The 21,522-nt window shown below is 47.3% G+C and overlaps 1 protein-coding gene across 1 annotated transcript in view; it reads right to left on the bottom strand.

The window, feature by feature from the left end:
- LOC108937572 (double-stranded RNA-specific editase B2-like) overlaps positions 1–21,522 on the bottom strand; it is a 57,736-nt gene that overhangs the window by 23,891 nt on the left and 12,323 nt on the right. Inside the window, exons 2-3 of the mRNA XM_029253622.1 lie at positions 7,934–8,020; positions 2,641–3,518 (exon numbers count right to left, since the gene is read on the bottom strand). Coding sequence (XP_029109455.1) covers positions 2,641–3,518; positions 7,934–8,020 — 965 coding nt within the window. The remainder of the gene's footprint in view (positions 1–2,640; positions 3,519–7,933; positions 8,021–21,522) is intronic.

A 21,522-nucleotide genomic window follows, 5' to 3' on the forward strand; every position in this document is an offset into this window, starting at 1 on the left:
CCTCTCGTCTGCTCTTACATACTCAACTGCCCCTTGCAGTACAGTCTGTCCTTTTGCACCATGACGGTATATGACTTCACTCAGGTACACGCAGCTTTTTTTACATAAATGTGTTTTCAGCAAAACATTATAGTCTTTTCTTACCTCACAGGCAGCTCATGCCGGGATACTCTGGTCACCAATTAACGGAGCCTGTAGGATGTCCCATGTATGTGCGGTGGGGGGTGGGGGCTTTTCCTGCTAACCAATTGACATATTTTGGTGTGACTCCAGCAAATGTTTAACACTATTTATAACTGTGCAAGTGATAATTGTTTACTTTGCACATCTCAGGACCCATCTGGTTTGATGTTTTGCCAGTTTGTCTATGAGTGTCCGCGAGTGTAGCCGTATGAACCGACGCCGTACGACGCAAGGTGGGGTTTATTAGAGTCGAGCAGAGAGGGGGATCTGTCCCCCGCAGGTCTCGGACTCCCGCAGAGACGGACCCCCAGCAGCAGCCAGCTTCCCCAGGGACTGAATCCAGTAAGAGTGTCCCACACCGGAATTGTTGCGTTTTCTGTTATTTTCTATCTGAAGGTACTGGGTTCATTTCCCTACTCCTGCTCTAGTACCCTTGATCAAGGTAAGTACTGGTTTAAGTTATTTTTGGATAAAAGTTTCAGATTAGTGAATAAATGTAATATTTGTTTTCTCCCACTGCAACCACCTCACACAAAAAAAATGAATTTCCACTGCGCTGTGATGCTCATAGAACCTCAGATCCGGCTTTCTTTCATTCAGAGCGTCTCCAGATTTCTCCGATCTTAACTAATCTCGGCGTAACAGATACATCTGCTTCTTAGAGAGGGATTTAAGAGAAGCTTTTTTACTTGTTTATTACCAGTGCCTGCTTTGCTCCAGACGGGATCTCCCGCTACATATCAGCATTTACAGTACGTTTACATTTGTTTATTTAGCTGGTACATTCTCCCAAGGTGATTTATAATTTAAAGCCATTTACACAGCAGGGCCATTTTAATTGTATCAGTTCAAGGTAAGTGCCTTTATGGAGGGTACCACAGCAGGAAGTAGGATTCAAGGCAGCAGCTCTAACCACTACGCCACCTGCTGCCCCCCCTGGAGCAATGCTGTTCTTGTCTGTTTAAATGGTTGTTCTGGAAGAAATGACAGAAGCGGCTCTTGGCAGCATCTGTGCTACCCATGTTCTGGAAGGAAATGGTGCGGGGGTTTTTCATATGGTAAGCACACTGCCGATGTGCCACGGCTGGGCTCGGCTTCCTGCGCAGGTGAGTGGGACTTCCTGTTCCCTCCAGAAGAGCATGTGACTGACAGTTGCAAATACTGAAGCCAGATGTATCAACTAATAAAGGAGAAGGTGCTCCAAAGTCATACTGTTCTACATCCCCCCCATTAGCAATAACTGGTTGCCCAATGCAAGGTCATGGCGGTGCAGAGTCTATCCTGGAAGCATTGGGTGTGAAGCAGGGTACATCCTGGAGAGGATGCCAGTCAATCACAGGGAAATCACACATTCACACACACAAAGGGCAATTGAAAGTCACCAATCCACCTGAAACATATCCATTTAGATTGTGGGAGGAAACCAGATCACCTGGACGAAACTCACAGAGGCATGGGAAGGACATGCAAACTGCACACAGACTGAGCTGAATTGAAACACATGTCTGAACCCACAGCCCAAGAGCTGGAGGCATCAGCCCTACCCATTGTGCCACCGTTCCAATCCATCCGCAGATGAAGAATAACAATTTTATTTAAGTACATAAAAATGGTACATTGGATAAAAATGTTTCACCCTGTGCTGGTTCAATACCCTCCAACTGGCTCTAAGAACCATTTTTTAAATGGTTATTAATCAATGTACGCAAGAATGCATTCATTGTAAAAGTCATTGTGGCAGTCACACAATTTACATCAGATTTACACTTATTCATTCAGCATTTTCTCCAAACATCAGAGGGACCTTCCCAAATTTGTATAATTCTCATTGGAAGACGTAAATTTAAAAGGAAAGCAGTGGTGTATGAAAAATGCAAGTTTCCCAAACTAGTTTTCTTGCTCCGACTGCCATGTACAGATTACTCGGTGGACAGCGGAATTGGTTCGAGGGACGTGGATGTTGACTGAGCAACAGATGAAATGAATGTTAATGGACCGCAGCGGCACAGGCGAACAAACGGAGATTACGGCAGCGCCTCAATTATACCTTTATAAACATCCTGACTGATTTCAGTGCCCTGGGCTACGGTACCACTTTTTGTTCCAATAAAGTAACTCGCTTCCATTAATGGCAGCGAATATTTCATACGCCTCGTTGTCACTGCTGAAAGCTCACGGTGGGACTTGCCATGGAAACAAACAGTGGCAGTCAGAGACCAATTTTCCTTCATGTTCTTAACCCTTGTTTCTCATTATGGCCAGAAGGTGGCGCAGCAGTTAAGGGAGCGTGAAAACAAATGGGCAGGATGAGTCATAAGTGATCCTGCTTAAGTACACGTCATCAAGATATGATGCTTCATTTGGAAAAAAACGCTCTGGTGTCATCACTGTGTGGAAGGTGTGTGAGGGACAGAGACCTGGCCAAAGGGCCACAGGTGTACCAGCGACCATGCTCACCTGTGGCAGCAGAGGGCACTTCCTATCGAGCTTGTGGATGGTGCTCCACTCAGGCGGTAGGGCCCCAGCGAAAAGGTCCCGAAGGGCCGACAGCGCCGCCTGGTTCTTGGCCAGCTTTTTGCTGCGACCGGAGCCCTCGAAGGTCCTCCCATCGACCGTGAGCGCCATGACAAAGGACCGGCGCACACGGCCGCCCTCAGCTCCCCTCGGCAGGCAGAGGTAGCGCAGACCGGGTCGGAGCTCGTTCAACAGCGCCACTGGACTGCGGTGTTCCCGCAATCCTGGCTCTGCCCCTTGGCCCCAGTGGGAGCAGACCGCCAGATCGGGAGGGAGATGGTCCAGCTTCCCGTCGCCATGTCCCGGCTCAAAGCCCTTGAAGAGAGCGCCCAGGAGATCGGTGGCTCGGTCCGAGGTGAAGTCCACGGACGTGGGCCCCAAGGCTCCCATGGTGAAGAGGGCCTGCGGTGCGTTGGGGAACTGAACAAAGGAGCCGAGGGCCAGTTCCGCCGCCCGCATCTTGGCCTTCTTCTTGGTGGCACCTGTGCCCTGGAAGGCCACGCCGTCCACCTCAACGGTGACGGAGAAGACGGGCGCATGCCGGGGACCCCTTTGCGACAGCGTTCTGTATTTGAGCCCCGGGCGGAGCTCATTGAGGTGCACCAGGGCGTTCTTCGGCGACACGGACCACGAGTGCTTCCTGCAGACGAGCTGAAGCTGAAGGAGGCGTCCGCTACCAGCGCCCCCCTCCAGCGGCTGCATCCGTTCCCGACCAAACGTCCCCCCGGCGCTACGAAATGACTGGAAGCATCGAGGGCCAACGGCACCGCTGTCCAGGTTTCTGGTGTCCCGGTTCTCCTTGACCTCCCCACTGCTCGTACCTGTTGAGTTAACCGAAAAAAAAAGGAAAAAAAGGGAAAATGGGGCATTTCATATAGTTCATCCATCCATCCATCCATCTTCCTCCGCTTTATCCGGGGCCGGGTCGCGGGGGCAGTAGTCTAAGCAGAGTACTCCAGACTTCCCTCTCCCCGCACACCTCCTCCAGTTCCTCTGGGGGAACCCCAAGGCGTTCCCAGGCCAGCCGGGAGACATAGTCTCTCCAACGTGTCCTGGGTCTGCCCCGAGGCCTCCTCCCAGTGGGACAAGCCCGGAGCACCTCCCCAGGGAGGCGTCCAGGAGGCATCCGGAACAGATGCCCGAGCCACCTCAACTGGCTCCTCTCGATGCGGAGGAGCAGCGGCTCTACTCCGAGCTCCTCCCGGGTGACTGAGCTCCTCACCCTATCCCTAAGGGTGCGCCCAGCCACTCTGCGGAGGAAACTCATTTCTGCCGCTTGTATCCGCGATCTCATTCTTTCGGTCATGATCCAGAGTTCATGACCATAGGTGAGGGTAGGAACGTAGATCGACCGGTAAATTGAGAGCTTCGCCTTACGACTCAGCTCCCTCTTCACCACAACAGACCGGTACAATGACCGCATTACTGCGGACGCCGCACCGATCCGCCTGTCAACCTGCCGCTCCATTTTTCCCTCACTCGTGAACGAGACCCCGAGATACTTAAACTCCTCCACTTGAGGGAGCAACTCCCCCCTAACCCGGAGGGAGCAATCCACCTTTTTCCGACTGAGAACCATGGCCTCGGATTTGGAGGTGCTGATTCTCATCCCCGCCGCTTCGCACTCGGCTGCAAACCTCCCCAGTGCACGCTGCAAGTCTTGATTCGATGAAGCCAACAGGACCACATCGTCCGCAAAAAGCAGAGACGAGATCTCGCGGCCACCATAGCAGACACCCTCCGTTCCCTGACTGCACCTAGAAATTCTGTCCATAAAGATAATGAACAGAATCGGTGACAAAGGGCAGCCCTGGCGGAGTCCAACATGCACCGGGAAAAGGTCTGACTTACTGCCGGCAATGCGAACCAAGCTCCTGCTCCGGTCATACAGGGAACGAACAGCCCGTAGCAACGAGCCCCGAACCCCATAATCCCGAAGCACCCCCCACAGGATGCCACGAGGGACACGGTCGAATGCCTTCTCCAGGTCCACAAAACACATATGGACTGGTTGGGCAAACTCCCACGAACCCTCCAGCACCCTAGTGAGGGTATAGAGCTGGTCCAGTGTTCCACGGCCAGGGCGAAAACCGCATTGCTCCTCCTGGATCCGAGGTTCGACTATCGGTCGGATTCTCCTTTCCAGTACCCTGGCATAGACTTTCCCAGGGAGGCTAAGGAGTGTGATCCCCCTGTAGTTGGAACACAATCTCCGGTCCCCCTTCTTAAAAAGAGGGACCACCACCCCGGTCTGCCAGTCCAGAGGCACCGTTCCCGAACTCCACGCGATGCTGCAGAGGCGTGTCAGCCAAGACAGCCCCACAACATCCAGAGACTTGAGAAACTCGGGGCGGATCTCATCCACCCCCGGAGCCTTGCCACCGAGGAGTTTTTTGACTACCTCAGCAACTTCAGCCAGGGTAATGGACGAGTCCCCCTCCGAGTCCCCAGCCTCAGCTTCCTCTACGGAAGGCGTGTCGGAGGGATTGAGGAGATCCTCAAAGTACTCCTTCCACCGCCCGAGAACATCCTCAGCTGAGGTCAGCAGCGCACCACTTCCACTGTAAACAGTGTTCGTGGAACACCGCTTCCCCCCTCTGAGTCGCCGGACGGTTTGCCAGAATCTCTTTGAGGCCGACCGAAAGTCTTCCTCCATGGCCTCACCGAACTCCTCCCAAGCCCGAGTTTTTGCCGCGGCGACTGCCAGAGCCGCGCTCCGTTTGGCCCGTCGGTACCTGTCAGCTGTTTCAGGAGTCCCATGAGCCAACCAGGCCCGATAGAACTCCTTCTTCAGCTTGACGGCATCCCTTACTTCCGGTGTCCACCACCGTGTTCGGGGATTGCCGCCGCGACAGGCACCGGAGACCTTATGGCCGCAGCTCCGAACCGCCGCACCGACAATGGAGGAGCGGAACATAGTCCATTCGGACTCAATGTCCCCCACCTCCCTCGGGACCTGGTTGAAGCTCTGTCGGAGGTGGGAGTTGAAGACCTCTCTGACAGGGGCCTCCGCCAAACGTTCCCAACAGACCCTCACTATGCGTTTGGGCCTGCCAGGTCTGTCCAGCTTTTTCCCCCGCCATCGAATCCAACTCACCACCAGGTGGTGATCAGTTGACAGCTCAGCCCCTCTCTTCACCCGAGTGTCCAAAACATATGGCCGAAGGTCAGAAGAAACGACTACAAAGTCGATCATCGACCTCCGACCTAGGGTGTCCTGGTGCCAAGTGCACTGGTGGACACCCTTATGCATGAACATGGTGTTCGTTATGGATAAACCGCGACTAGCACAGAAATCCAATAACAACTCACCGCTCGGGTTCAGATCAGGGAGGCCGTTCCTCCCAATCACGCCCCTCCAGGTATCACTGTCGCTGCCCACGTGGGCGTTAAAGTCCCCCAGTAGAACGACAGAGTCCCCAGTGGGAGCGCTTTCCAGCACGCCCCCCAAGGACTCTAAAAAGGCCGGGTACTCTACACTGCCGCTAGGCGCATAAGCACAAACGACAGTGAGAGACCGTTCCCTGACCCGAAGGCGTAGGGAGATGACCCTCTCATTCACCGGGGTAGACTCCAACACATGGCGGCTGAACTGGGGGGCTATTAATAAGCCCACACCAGCCCGCCGCCTCTCACCTTGGGCAACGCCAGAATAGTGGAGAGTCCACCCTCGATCGAGTAGAGTGGTTCCAGAACCCAAGCTGTGAGTGGAAGTGAGCCCGACTATATCTAGACGGTATCTCTCAACTTCCCGCACCAGCTCAGGCTCCTTCCCCGCCAGTGAGGTGACATTCCAAGTCCCAAAAACCAGAGTTGGCGCCCGAGGTTTGGGTCGGCCGGGCACTCGGCCCCGACCACCGCCCAACTCACAATGCACCGGCCCCTTACGGTTTCTCCGGCAGGTGGTGAGCCCACCGAAGAGCGGCTCCACGTTATGGCTTCGGGCTGAGCCCGGCCAGGCCCCGTGGGCATAGACCTGGCCACCAGGCGCTCGCATGCGAGCCCCCCCCCCAGGCCTGGCTCCAGGGTGGGGCCCCGGTGACCCCATACCGGGCGGGGTAAACGGACGCCTTGCTTTTTCCTTCATAAGGGGTTTTTGAAGTTTTATAGTTCATCATTTTGCAATTGATTCTGGATCTCTGGTTTTCGTCTTTCTCTCTTTCTTTCTATCTCTCTATATGTGTTTATCTCTCTCTCTTGCTCTTTTCTCCCTTTGTCTCTCTCTCCCTTTCTCAATTTCATTTTCAATTTCAATTTAGTGTGCTTTATTGGCATGATAAATTGTATACACTTGTATTGCCAAAGCTTTGGTACAACAAGTTTATGAACAATATTGTGTAATGGAAAATGATAAGTAAGTAAATAAGTAAATGAATAAATAAATAAACAAATAAATAAATTCTCTTTCTTGCTCACACACATTCTTGCTTCGCAGGGTCACATGTTTTAATTCTTTTTTTGATCATGACTACTCTGTTGCTGGGGTTACATGATTGCTTTATTGCTTTATGGTACAATTTTTTGTCTTTCCATTGAAAATTACTGCCTGGGATATTAATATATATAAAAGCGGCGGGATTACAACATCAAATATTCTTAAACTACATGGAGGATTAGTTTGCTCCACAATGCACTTAAAAACTATTTGGCACCGTTTTATCTCCGTTTTATTTCCGTTTCCTTTAGATTCATCTCTTTCTCACGATTTATCACTTAAGTTTGTAATATTTTTGTTGCTGTGGTTCATACTGAAGTTCCTCCTGTAGAAGAACTACATGGATGAGCCAAGGGACGGATTTTCTTCTGCAAGAAAAAAAATGAACATTTAATCTGTAAAGAAAAAAATGAGTCGTGAAACAAAGAGCATTTCCAGGAAAAAAGGAAGCAAGTGGGAATTTTGTAAATGTTGCACTGAGCTGCATAACCACACACTGTGCTGCTTCGAAAAAAATCACTGTTAAACTTGTACTGTAAACCAAGTCAAGCATAAACTTCACTCGGGGAACTAATTACACGTTCTCCATAATGGCTTTCAGAGGGATTTAACTGAAACAAAGGGAGAGGGACTTGTTTCCGACAGCAATAATTACACTATTTAAAATATCAATACAGCACATCACAAAACTGGAGCTGGTTTTTAAAACAGCAAATTTGCAGTGATAAAGACACCCTCAGAGGAATTTAGCACTGAGTTCACACCATGGTCAGTTAGATAGGTTAAGGACTAATGTCTTACTTAAGCTGTCCTCATCCATCACGTTTCCCGCTCCTGCCCCCAGGTACTTGAAAGAGCCGGTAAATGCAGAAAGTGCGCTGAGCTTTCCTGAAACAAAACAAGTAACTGTTATCAAAGCAACTGACCTCCAGCACACACAGGTTAGTCCTGGGTCAAACCCGGGTTCAGTCCCTAGCCGCATCTGAACAGAGGAGACACTCATCCCCTGCAGAAAACTGAATCACATCAGTTTGCTTTATTAGATGCAATTAAAATGCTTTTCCCACTCGTGTTACAAACAGTTGACTAACAAATTTTCAGACAGTCTTTTTTTAAAATGTTTTCTCTTCTAACTGCTTTTTTATTTTCTGTTCATAGCTTAGAACGTCAGCATTGTTTACCCCCTGGGGTGATGGTAGTAAAAATGGCAGTAAATAGCATTAAACAGGAATATTGGACCGCCTTAATTTAACTCCATTCCACAGTGTCTACAGCTTGTGTCGTTTATTCCTGAGTGTCAATGACCAATAGCGGTACGAAAGATGCTGCATATGTTTATGGGATGACTCAGTCAATAGTCACCATTGAATAGGCTTTTTTTATTTTATTTTAAGAATTTTTAATTTAATGTGGCAAGGGGGTGCGGTGGCGCAGTGGGTTGGACCGGGTCCTGCTCTCCCGTGGGTCTGGGGTTCGAGTGCCGCTTGGGGTGCCTTGCGACGGACTGGCGTCCCGTCCTGGGTGTGTCCCCTCCCCCTCCGGCCTTACGCCCTGTGTTACCGGGTAGGCTCCGGTTCCCCACGACCCCGTATGGGACAAGCGGTTCTGAAAATGTGTGTGTGTAATTTAACGTGTTAATTTTGATGCAACTCAAAGATAATTACATATTAAAATGAAATTTATTTATTTATTATAATTACATCAAAGATTTTTACAGACCCTCTAAAAATGTAAATTAATGTAGCTCCAAGTTAATAAAATTAAAAGTCCTACAAACCATTTTTATTTATTATGGCTGCTTATATCTGAAATTTTACAGAATATAACTCGCAAATAAACTGAGACATCTATATTTACAGACTTTGACATAGGAGTAAAAGTGAGTTACAAACAAAACAAGTTACAAACAGAACGCCGGTTCCAATATTGTTGACAAACTGAGGAGTCTGACAGTCTTACACTTCACTTTATTTCACACTGCCAGCTTTTCTTATCATATGTTTCCCACTTTATAAACACAAAGAGCCAATGACACCCTTACTCATTATCACTCACTTGTGCCTTGTGTATGTGTACTTATACACACAGCAGAAGAAAGGAAAACTCTGTAGCCTTTGGCTAAATCATCTCAACCAAACCAGATTATCTCCACAAACTGAATCCATTTTAGAGACAGTACAGGCATGTGTGCTCACAGGGTTTTCACTTATTTTGAGCCCGTAAAGAAGTTGTGTTTTTTATAACGTATTCACCACAGGGTACTTGGTATTTGTGTGACAACCCATCAATAGCGTGACAAATATCCAAGTTCAAGTGCATGATTAGAACATATTTTCCTTGTCCTTCTGTGATGGCTGTTCAGGGTTATTATGTTCTGCCTTTTTTGAACGCATCACTCTTTACCCTAGCGGGGATGAAGGGAAAATATGCCAACGTCACTGGGATGAAAAACAAATCAGTTATTCTGTGACACACTTTTCATGGTGTGGTTCCTGCTCCTGAGTGTTTCCCCCATGATCCTGCAAGGTTTCCCTCACAATGGTGATGAAGAAGCTCATCTTAGCTCATTTGGAGGATCTCAGAGCATTAAAAACCCATGTAAAATCGAGCAGGGGGTGCAGTTAAGGTTCTCGACCTCTAATCTGTAACTTCGAATGCTGGGAGAGGACACAGCTATTGAAAGTCACATTTTTATTATTACTCCTGTTTTTTTTTTTTTTTTTTTTTTTAAATCATACCACAACTGAAAAAAGTCTTGGTCTGGATTGTAGGGATGCTGGGTTAGATGGTTCCACAAAAAAGCATAGACCCACGTGTCCCTTTCAGAACTTCGCACAGACACCACCATCCTGGACTTGTGGCCTCGGATTTGCCCTTCCAAGTCAAGCTCATGGAACTAATAAAAATAATATTGCTTATACCTGAAAAATATTTATAATAATAATAATAATAGCAATACATAAATTATTTATAGTCACAGAAGGACTTAGCGAGGAGATGACCATCTCACTGCTCATGTGTGTAAAACAGCAGAGACGGCAAAGTCGCACAAAGGTCACAGAATCAGAGGGTCATGGTGAAGGCAGAAATAGCAGCATTTTCCACACATGTCAGCAGAGATGATGAGCCAACACCTGAGGCCTCCACCGGGGACCTCCAGTTACAACAATTATCAATCGGGTCTGGAATCTGCAGTGCTGGAGCTCTGTGTGACCCGAGAGGGACAACGGCAGCTTTTTAACGACTGAAAATTAATGAATCATTTGTAAATGTGAAAGTCCAAACTCCTGGATATGTTTCCAAAGTCACAGAGAACGTGTGTTGAAGGTGTGTTCAGCTAATCATAATAATCAATAATGTGAACAGTATGCGGTTGTAGTGGCTGCAGAATATTGGTTCTGTGCATTACAATTTCCCAGCTAAAAAAAAGCCCCTTTCACTAACTTCTTGAGTACGGTATGTTGATAAATGACATTCTTCTTGAAGTCTGGACACTCGGACAGCACCGTGATAGTACAGTCAGGTGCGTCCAGGTTTAAATACTAATCTTTGTTTATCGGATGCTTTTCTCCAAGCTGCTTTCCAGCGTTCAGCTCGTACACTAAGCCACATACACTGATTGACCTGTTTATAGAACAGGGTTATTTTTACTCTACCAGCTCAGGGTAAGTACTTTGACCAGAATACTAGAGTGGAAAGTGGGATTCAAACGCAGGACCTTCTAATTGTAAGGCAACGGTTCGAACCACCGCAACCTCTGCCGCTCCAGGTCAAGACCTTTAGAATCTAGACACCCCTGAAAGCATCTCTTCGTCAAGTTCAGTCCAGCGTGTCAACCAAAGGGTCCTTCTAACGGGCGCTCATTATGAGGCCGCTGTTCCTAATCGCTCACATTTCATTACCTGCAGTTATTGTTATTCTCCCCTCGCGCTGCCAACATTAACGCAGATTGACTGACTTGCATAAATGAGGCCATTACTTCAAATGTTACAGGAACCCGAGGTTTAATGTGCCCGTCTGCTCCAAGTCTCTCGGTGCACAAGCGTGCCCCCATTAGCGAGTTTTTTCCACCCCCCGCCCCCGACCACGTGACCCGACCCAGGTGACCACCGACGGCGACGGCAGCGCCGCGCTGTGATGTATTACCACTCGAGCGAGTGCACTGCCGCAGGCGCTGCGTCTAATCAAGGCGGTTCCCAGAGCAGGGTTCTCGCGCACCAGCGCCGCCGCCAAAATAATAGGCAGAGGCTCAGTGGCACGCGCTCATTTGTCATCCAGGAAACAAGTGGGCTGCTTGGTGTCGGAACCCGGGCCGCGACCGGAGTTCGGTTCTCGCTTGGCCTTTCGCTCATAAGGCACACCTAGAGAACAAACGTAAATTAACTAAGGGCACCGTATGCTAAGAACCTCCTCACCATATATCATATTATATATGCATTTGTTTATTAAAATGAGAAAATTAACACAGAAGACAGAACAAACAAGAGTACGTGTAGTATATCCAAAACCATATCAAAAACATCGTTGGGCTACATATTAAAATATAAACACACTTTATGACCCCACACTATATATTATGACCTGTTGAAAATAAAATATTTTATCATTACCCCAGGGATCAGTGGCCTGTGTTCCCACGTCTTATTTGTATGTATTATCATGTGTGTATTTGTATTGTGTGTTTTTAATACATGTCTGTATTAATATGTGTGAATTATGTTTACTGTGTGGTGTGGAATTAGGGAGACTTATGTTACCCCAGAACCAGCGTAAAACATATTTCATCTTTGCTGTGCACCTTTGTACACTTAAATAGCAATAAGCATAAATATAACAATATGTCAGAGACAGGGCAACCAGCCCACCACACATCTGGACTCACCGCATTTGGTCTCCTGTAAAGTGTCACATGTCCTCACTGCTCCACTATATGTAATATATAGTAGGGGTCTAGCAGATTAAACATTTCAAAGTACTGAAAACCTTTCAGTGCTTCGGAACTACAGAAAAGACCTAAAAAGACCTAAAAAAATACCCGCAGACCTCAAAGCCATATCAGTAAGTTTTGATAATCACCCTCAGTGAATAAATGATGGCACTGATGCCCAAGGACAAAAAATGAATTAAAAAGCTAATTATAAAAGTAGAGAAGAGTGGCAGCTATTGTAGATGTTATAAAATTGGGATAACTTTTTTCTAAAAAAAAAAAAAAAAAAAAATCACAGCGTAGTTTTAAAATCAACTTGCAGACAGCAGCTCTGGCAGAGGATACCACATGATGGGTTTTAACACAGTGACTGATTCTGACACCGCTGTGAGGTCACTCAGCTGACAGCGCTCCTCCTCACCCGCCACCAGGTCACGGCACTACGGAGGACAGACCCAGGCCTGTACACATCAAGCCCCTTAGAACCATCCTTACAGATGGTAACCAGAGAGTGGACCAGATGCGGATTAAGGTGACATCTGTAAACAGAGTCTGCAGCCTTCTTCCAGTTCGAGTGAATCTGTGGATTGATCCCTGAGTCTCTGCAGTTTCCTGGTTCTGGCTCCATACAGGAGGTGGATTACACAGCCTTAAAATTCGCACCGATCAAACGCTATCCAGGAATAGGCCAAGAGCTCGGCCACACGGGTGCGAAGAAAGCTGACGCAAGATCTTGAGAAATGATCCATTGAAGGACATGCGATCATTTCTGAGTATACAGTTGATCCTCGACTTACATTTATTCATTTAGCTGACACTTTTCTCCAAAGTGGCTTACAATGTTAAGCTATTTTACAATTTACCAATTGATACAGCTGGGAAACTCAGAGTAAGGACCTTGCTCGAGGGCAATACAGCCAAAGGTGAGATTCAAACCTGCAACCTTTGGGTCTAAAGGTAGCAGTTCTAACCACTATGCTACCAGCTGTTACATGACTTATGATATTTGTCACTTATTTTTGAGTCCTGACTTTTTTTTTTAAGTGCTGGTCTTAATGTCTAATGATGAGCATTCCCTCTGCTGTATGATAACATCTGCTGATGGCGCTGCAGCGAGGAATCATATTTCTTATGCTTGGGCCTCAGTCAGTGTTTCCGGGGGTGCAGCAGCTACTGCGTTTCCTTCACAAAACTTTTTGTTTTTGATTCCCTTCAGGTTACTGTTTATTTAAAGTGACTCGCAAGTGAAAACGTCAGTGTTTTGGTGGTGATGAAAAGAAAAACCAAAGGACATGAAATGAAAATAACAGTGCAGCATCCATCCATCCATCCATCCATCCATCCATCCATCCATCCATCCATCCATCTATCCACTTCGTCCTAAGCAGTGTTGCTGCGAGCTGGAGCCTTACCCGGGAACACAGGGCGCAAGGCCGAGGGGACACACCCAGGACGGGACACCAGCCCATCGCAGGGCACCCCAAGCAGGGCTCGAATCCCAGACCTGCCACACGGCAGGCACCAGCTGAACCCACTGCGCCACCACACCCCCTTTACAGTACAGCATGAAAATTTAATTATAATATGTATTGTATTTATATTATTATTCTTTATTAGTGTAATTTTAATATGAATAATATGTGAAAATAGTGAAAAAATATAACAAAGCCTTATTATATAACACAGCATTCACGCATGTAGATTTTTAAAATATCCTTATGGTTTATATAATACACTGTAAGGGGATATTTTATTAATGATATAGCGGTCTTACAAAGGTGTTGTCAGAACAGAACCCCGTTCAAGTTGAGGACCACCTGCAGCGGGACAACAACCAAGCATTGAGATCAGTGTATAAATCTGCTGAACCCATAATAACAGAGTCACACAGCTATAGTCTGAGGGACATCTTATTCCATCGCAGCTATGATGTCACACCCCTAGATGTTTCTAAACATCTGCCGTATGTCTGGCTGAAATGAATCTAAAGACAGAGAGAAGAAGATATGATTTCACCCGTATCCATCAGGCTGGGTCGAAACCTTCAGATGTGTTGGGTAATTCACTTAAATCTCAGCAGAGGACAATCCATGATATACAGGCCCTTGAAAAACATGGACTCCACCATGAAGTGATAAATACTGTGAGAGGTTTACACCATCGTTGCATTGTTTACGCCACTGTCTGGCTCCTCATCATACAAACCCAGCTGGAGTCAGAATTTCGCTTGTAACTCGATCTGTTCATAAATCCAAACTCGCTGCTACACCAAGCTTTACTTCTAATTACCACGATTACCACTACTATCACCAAGGCTCAATCAGGAAAAGTTAATAACACAGATGTTCCCGATTTACTTAGAATTAGGTCCTGTAAAAATCAACTTAGATGTCATGAATAAAAAAAATGCTTTATATCACTTCAATCATTTATACCTTTGAACTGCAGGAAATTAATTTTTTCAAAGTAAATTAAAAGTCTTTAACCCTCTAAAGGCAGACGTTGCAAATCAGCATCAGCTGGTACAGATTTTTCCTACTGCTCGTATTAACTTGGCCCTGAGAGGGTTAAAAAGACTAAACATGACGATACATAATGTTTGAATTTCATTCAATTAAAAATGAGTAAACCGGAAAAGGATTTTATCGGAAAATGTTCAACCGGACCATTGCGAATACGTGGCTCGAGGAAGTCTGCTGGGACTTGGATGAGGAGCAATGCGTGCCGATGGCGTGACAGCCGCACCGAGGGCCGACCGCTACCAGAGAACAGCAGCTGTTACAGCTACACTCAGTCCCAGCACACAGATGCACACGTGCGCACGACTCAGCCGCAGGTACACTTGCGCCACCTCTCCTTTGAACGTAACCCCGGCCACACAGAAACGCTCACTCGTTAACAAACCGGAGTGAATTTCACACGTGCTCTAACGGGTTGCCGAGGAACTTCCTCCGACATGCGGGCCGTCACATTTGCTCGGAGCGGCTCCGCGCGCCCCGGCGTGCGGTTGCTGCTTGTTTGCACGAGCATCAAAGTGTCCAAAGCAGTGACACGCAGCCTGTTGGCTCCGGGCACGAATCCAGTCCAAGGCAAACAAATAGCAAACAACAAACAAACGGCGGTGCGCTCGGCCCGTCTTCATTTCCATGCAGAAGGAACGTAGCATCCAGCCAGGGTCCGACCGGCTCGAGCTCAGAATGTGGCAGGTGGACGTCGTGATTTATCGATTCAATTTCGCTACGCCACCCTCCCGACAAAAACGTAGCGCCAAAAACAGCCCAAAGGTGGAGTGCGGCTGCGGCGCCACGCTGCGGATCTGCATTAGTGAGCACCGACGTCGTCTGATGCCGCTTGACTAAAGGGAAAGAGCAGCACACGAGAGCGCCATCCATTTCCTTTGCACTAATTAATATTACCCTTTAGTCCACTAGGCAGATCAGATAAAAGAGAATTTAAAAAAAAAACACACAAGAACTGCATGGCTAAATTTAATGCGGGGAGCAGCAGCTCTGTAACAATTACTCATTGTATCGAAAGCCTTCAGTGAGACAAATCATAGCAGCATCACGTTATATATTTAAAGAGCCACAATCGCAACAGCAAGAAAAAATAGGCTCTTGCGAGATAAACAGCCCTCCCCGATCTCACCTGCAACCCCTCGGTGTTATTTACTTTAGGTATTTAATAGCAGTGGGTATTTCTGCTAATGAGAATCAAATGTCACCGCTGTCATCATCTGGATGATGGAAGGCATCAGGCCCAAAGGTTTCTGACAAGGCGCATATGCAGGATGGAGCAAGAATGTGGGAGAATTTCGGGGGATAGGTAAAGTAGTAGGCTGGCGCTGGGGCAGTTTGGACGAGCGACAGCTTGACGTTTCGTCGAAATCCGTCCGCATGAGATACAAAGCGACGCCTGTGGGCCCCGGTGCCTCGCAGCTATGGGGCTGTGCGTTCGGACAGAGGTTCAAATCCAGCTCAGTCTACGTGGAGTTTGCGCATTCTCCATATTTTCGTGCGGGTTTCCTCCCACAATCCAAAGACATGTGTGCAGACAATCCGGGGGACCTAAGACTGCGTGTGTTACCTTGCTCTTTTATTTAATTCGGTAAAGAACGGTTAAACGATTGCAGGTCGCTTTGGAGAAAAGAGTCAGCTAAATAAACGTGAATGTACATTATTCTAAGTAATTGTAAATAATAATTGCTATATTGTTGCAATTGTAAATAATTGTGGGTAGCTTAGTATACAAACCTCATCTTTCCACTAAAGTATGAAGTATACAGAAGGAAATTAAGAGGACCCCAAGCAGTGTTATAATCCAAAATGTCATTAGGCAAGAAATATTAATGATGCTTCTCTTCGATAATGATATATCATTTCTAGGCACATTAAGAACATTTAATCAGACCTTTCAGCAAAATTAAGAAAAAAGCGCAGAAACAAAACGAGCTCCACACGACATGGGCTTGAAATTCATACGAAAAGGAACATGAGAAAAGAGAAACTCTGCACCAGCAAAAGCATCAATCACACTTCTGCATTTTCCCCCAGCCTTAGGAGGGAAGACAGACAGACACACAAACACAAACACAAACACAAACACGCAGATGAATTAGAGGGAAAGAAAGTGTTGGATCCCTCCTTCCCTTCCAGCCTGGATGTGAGATCCTGCTGAAGCGCGAGAGAGTTACACGTTATTAAGTTGCGGCACCCTCCATCAGTGCCTTACACTGAGCTTTTTACGGGGTGACACCACCGTGAACCGCCGTGAACCACTGCGAACGCAGCAGCTACCTGCGCCTCACTCCGCATCCGCCAGCGATTAATCTACTTTATCGCACCGGCCTGAAACCCCGACGCAGACGCTGAATGAATAATGTCGACGAGACGATCCTGCATAATAACATTTTACAGATTTCTGAATAATTATTTTAAAGTGGAACTCTTAAGTTGATTCGGTCATGACGCTTCCATTTTTGTTGTGGCTGTCTTTTGCTGTCAACCCTATTGATATTAAACTAGAATTTGCCGAAGGGATTATACGCCGGGCGGCAAGCGGAGCGGAGGGTAGGGTTAGACCCGAAAGACCAAGGTTCAAATCCCACCTCTCAAATCCCCGATAAGGTTTACTGGAGAACAGCTGCAGGTGGCTTAGCGCTCACCTCGCAGTTAAAGGCTGAATCCCCCTGCTGTTGTAGGACCCATGATCAAGGTACTTTCCCTGAAGTGATACAGTGAGAATTACCCTGCTGTATAAATGGGTGAAATGAGAAGGGTGACCTGCTTTTCAAACACAACAAGGCAGCTTACTGGGACTCCTGCACAATATTCTCTGTCGCTCTGTCTTTCTCACTCACACGTCGATGAATTATGTTGTGCATTTTTGCGAAAAACAGATTTTAGTCATGTTGTTCTTTTGTCCTCGCTGTAGATGCAATTTTCTAACAATACTTCAGTGCAATAACCATAACAATACTCCCTGTCAAAGCGTGAACTCCGCACACAGCATGCATCCCCTCAGAAGAGGCTCCCGTTCGGCAGCGTGTGTAAGAGGGGAGAACAAAAGGAGCGTATTCCGAGGGGTGCCAACTAAACAAAGGGTAGCGGACTGGGCCCAAAGGTATCCGTTTGAGGGTTCGAGTAGATCTCGGCGGTTCATCACCGTCTCCTTTGGGGCTGTCGAGCTTTCAGGAAACCGGTCAGTGCGTTAACAAGCCATCGGTGACGTTAAACAAGAACAACAGCGGCGGAATGACGAGGGAGTGTAGCGATTATAACTGAGTGCTGCGAGAGTCGCCAATCTCTGGAGGGAACATCGACAGACCACGTTCATGGCCCTCGTTCATTTCGCCGTTCTGTTTGCATGATGTGAGGCGCTGCTATTTAATGGCTATCTGTCCGTAGGTGCAGAAAATGAAAACGCGGTTTGCGTAACGTCTGCCCACCATCCACACACACACACACGCAGCTTGGTGATAATAGATTCCTCCTCGCCCTGTTGCTTTTATTGAATTTCTCCACTAAGCTGATTGTATATTGCAAATATAAATGACACGGCATTTTCCCTTCCGTGAGAAGAGGTGAAAAAAGAGCATTTCATGGAAAAGCGAATCATTATTCATTCGTGTTAAAAGGAATTCTAACGGAAAATATAAAAGAGGACTGGAAACGGGTTGGAAGAATATCGAGCGGTGAAAAAAACACAGATGCAGAATTATGAGGGAAATGCAGAAGGTGTGGTTCTCCCCCTGAAGGACAGCCATGTGGGGTCAGCAGATGCTGCCCTGGTTAAGGAAGTGGAGTAGGTTTTGGGCTCAAATTCTCAAAGGGTTGAACGAAGATGGTCAACTACAGAAAATATCTGTCCGCATTAATATTCATTTGTAGAAAACAGGTACAAGTTAATGCAGAAAATGAGAAATATGCTGGAAATGTTGGCCTATGAACTGGCGCCCTGTTCACATGGCCCGCTTCTCTCTGAGAATAAATCAGGTTTGTGCATTAATAACCAGGCTAGTGTGGTCAAGTGTCGCAGGTACAGGAGGAACCCGCAGGATGAGCTGCCCCAGGATGGCCAAGAGCCACTCTGCAAGGGCTAAAGAGGCAGAACAGCAGAGATTAATATTCACAATGCTGCAGTTCCCTGTCCCCCATGGTGCCGTGATGTTGACCTGAATTGGACCGAACCTCTGACCCATCCTCACACTGGACTCAAAATAACATTGCGGCTTCTATCATGTTTGACTCCATATTTTTGCTGCATTTTTTTCTACAGCGTGACAAACATGAAATCTCCTACATTCACTTTCCATAACTGCTTGTCCTGATCAGGGTCCGGAGCCTATCCTGGAATCAATGGGCGTAAGGCCGGGGGGCGGGGGTTATACCCCAGACAGGACACTGGTCCACTGCAGGGTAACAAAGATAAAATGAAGGTTAAAATGACAGCATCCCAGCAATTTGACGCAGGAAGTGTGGGATTTATTGCAGCCCAAAGGCAGTGTTTTCTGTCATGGCTGCAGTTCAGTTTTTGTGCTCTGAAAACAAAAGGATTCGATCACCGAGCAAAACAGAAATCGATAAAATAGGGGGAAAACAAACGCAATTGTTTGCTGAACAATTGCTCAGGAAATGACTGATTTCACAAACAGGGAGTTCTTCGATTTGCAATAATAAGCACGTGGAGTCAAAGACAGCATCACGGGTACCAGTCCAGCTCTTGGGATGCAGTCTCGCCGCTCCAAACACCCGAGACCGGGTTAAAACAGCTGCGTCTTCATGTCTCGGGCGAGGGACTCCACCCTGTGAGCCGAGAGGCGGATCCTGGGATACTTCGTATGCTAATAACCACGGACGTTTCAACAGAGACGGGAAAGTGAAAATGACTGTGATCCTCCTTCAAGGGATGAGGAGAAAGCAGCCTTCAAATACATCAGTATCCATGTATCTTCCTTTAGCTGCTCGTATCCAGTTCGACACTCTCCTTATGCTTTCCAAGACAGTCAAAGGATCTGCATCTCTATACATAAGCACAGGGTCTAATCACTCCCTGCATTCCAGAAAGAGCACTGTGCACCTCCACCTCTGGCCGTTTTATCTGAAGTCTGCTGCTTCTTGGTTTTGGCCCCAGTATGGTGGAATGAGCTTCCTCTGTCCCTCAGAGCTGCTGAATCCATCCAGGCATTCAAGAACTGTCTCAAACCCATCTCTTTTAGGGCCATTTCTCTCCTGATCTCCTGTCAGCTACATAAATTCGTCTAACACCATCTGCTACGATTATTTGTCTATTTGCTGTTTGAATGACACTTCTACAGGCAGCTACTTGAACGATGTGAACCAGCAACATGGTGGTGTCAGACAGACGAGCTGCGTGTATCCTGTGTCTGAAGCTCTTCATCTGCTGCTGATGCACTTTTGTTTGTGTCACTTTGGAGAAAACGTGTCTGATGAATGAATAAATGTGCTTCTTCTCAGTTTGGATGTTTCTTTCTGACTTCAACTGGGCAGCACAGCTCCTCTCATTTGATCCCTTGCAGTCTGTGGCACAAGAAGCACACTGACTGTGGAAGCGCCAAGTCTCCCAAGAGTCAAAGGAGCTGTCCCAACCCCTCAAAAACACCTCCTTCCCTGCCGAGGGCTCGCTTCAAAGGTCTGAGTTACGGGCCGTGGCAGCCCAGCTCGAGGTGCGAGGCGCCAGGGCCAGCACGTGTCTGCATCAACCCTGCGGAAGTGAGGCTGACAGCGAGTCACCCTTCTCTGGGCCGCAGCAGGTTTCCACTAACTGCGTGTGACATCGTGTGGTGCCTGTGGTGCTGACATGCAGGACGCAAACACTTCCAGAAACCTAAGAATATTCTAGAACCTAAAGAACACTTGGAGGAAATTGTGAAAATGCTCAACATTTTATTTGATCTTCTGTAGCCAATTATTATATCTCTGTTATTTATTCATTTATTTTTCTCCAAAGTGACTCAATTGTAGGTTTGTACACTGTAGTACTTACAATAATTTACCTATTAATACAGGTGGGTAGTATTTACTGTATCAATTCAGGGTAAGTACCTTGATCATGGGTATTACAGCAGCAATGGGATTCAAACCTGGGTACACTGGGTAAAATACCTGTAAGTACTACACCACTTGCTGCCTCAATAACTGCCTGGCAGAATCAGTAGTTTCCACTGTATGCTTGCAGCCAGAATACATATTTTTCATTTTAAAAAACATTGAATTTTACATTATTATACTTGAATGTTAGGCTCTAAAGACAATAAAATCAATTGCAGGATTTACGATCAAGTCAATGAGTAGTAAGTAAAGCTTAACAGTTCATTAAAGCAAATGTGAATGAAGACCCCAGTCATCCTGAGACTCACAGTGCTCAGGAGAGACCCACCCAGAGCAATCTGGACCTTTGCTTCAGTCTCCCTCACAGTGACCCCCCCCCCCCCCCCCCACCACCACCAGTTTACAGGAAGTAAGACTGTTTTATTGATATTTTAGTTCGACTCCAACCATTCCAGGGCGTTCCTTAATCATTTTGAGCCAAATCATCAAATGCGATTTATAAAAGCAGTCATCCACGGAGAGGAACGTGACAAGCCTGGAAGACAACAATGATCACAGCTTGCTTCGTTCCGAACTCACGTTTTTCACAGCTCACTTTTTCACCCAGCAGCGGGGAAGGTGGATGAGCGAACAGATGTCAGAGCTGCAGACGCTGGCATTGCACCCCGGAGGGCAGAGCCGCGTGTCGGAGCTCCAAACTCTGGGAGATTTAGTGGGAAACCGTCTCTGGACCGGGGGTCTCGCCACGCGTTCGTCGCTTAGGAAAAGTTGCGGGTCCCAAGGCCTCGACTCCTCTCGCTCTCAGCACACACACTGCGACGCTGCGGAGCTCTCATCGCCCGACCGTGTCTCTGCTAATCACCGCGCTCCTCCTGACTGCCATTTCTGGGCTC

This window comes from Scleropages formosus, chromosome 7 (genome assembly GCF_900964775.1).
Source record: "Scleropages formosus chromosome 7, fSclFor1.1, whole genome shotgun sequence".
Lineage (NCBI taxonomy): Eukaryota > Metazoa > Chordata > Actinopteri > Osteoglossiformes > Osteoglossidae > Scleropages > Scleropages formosus.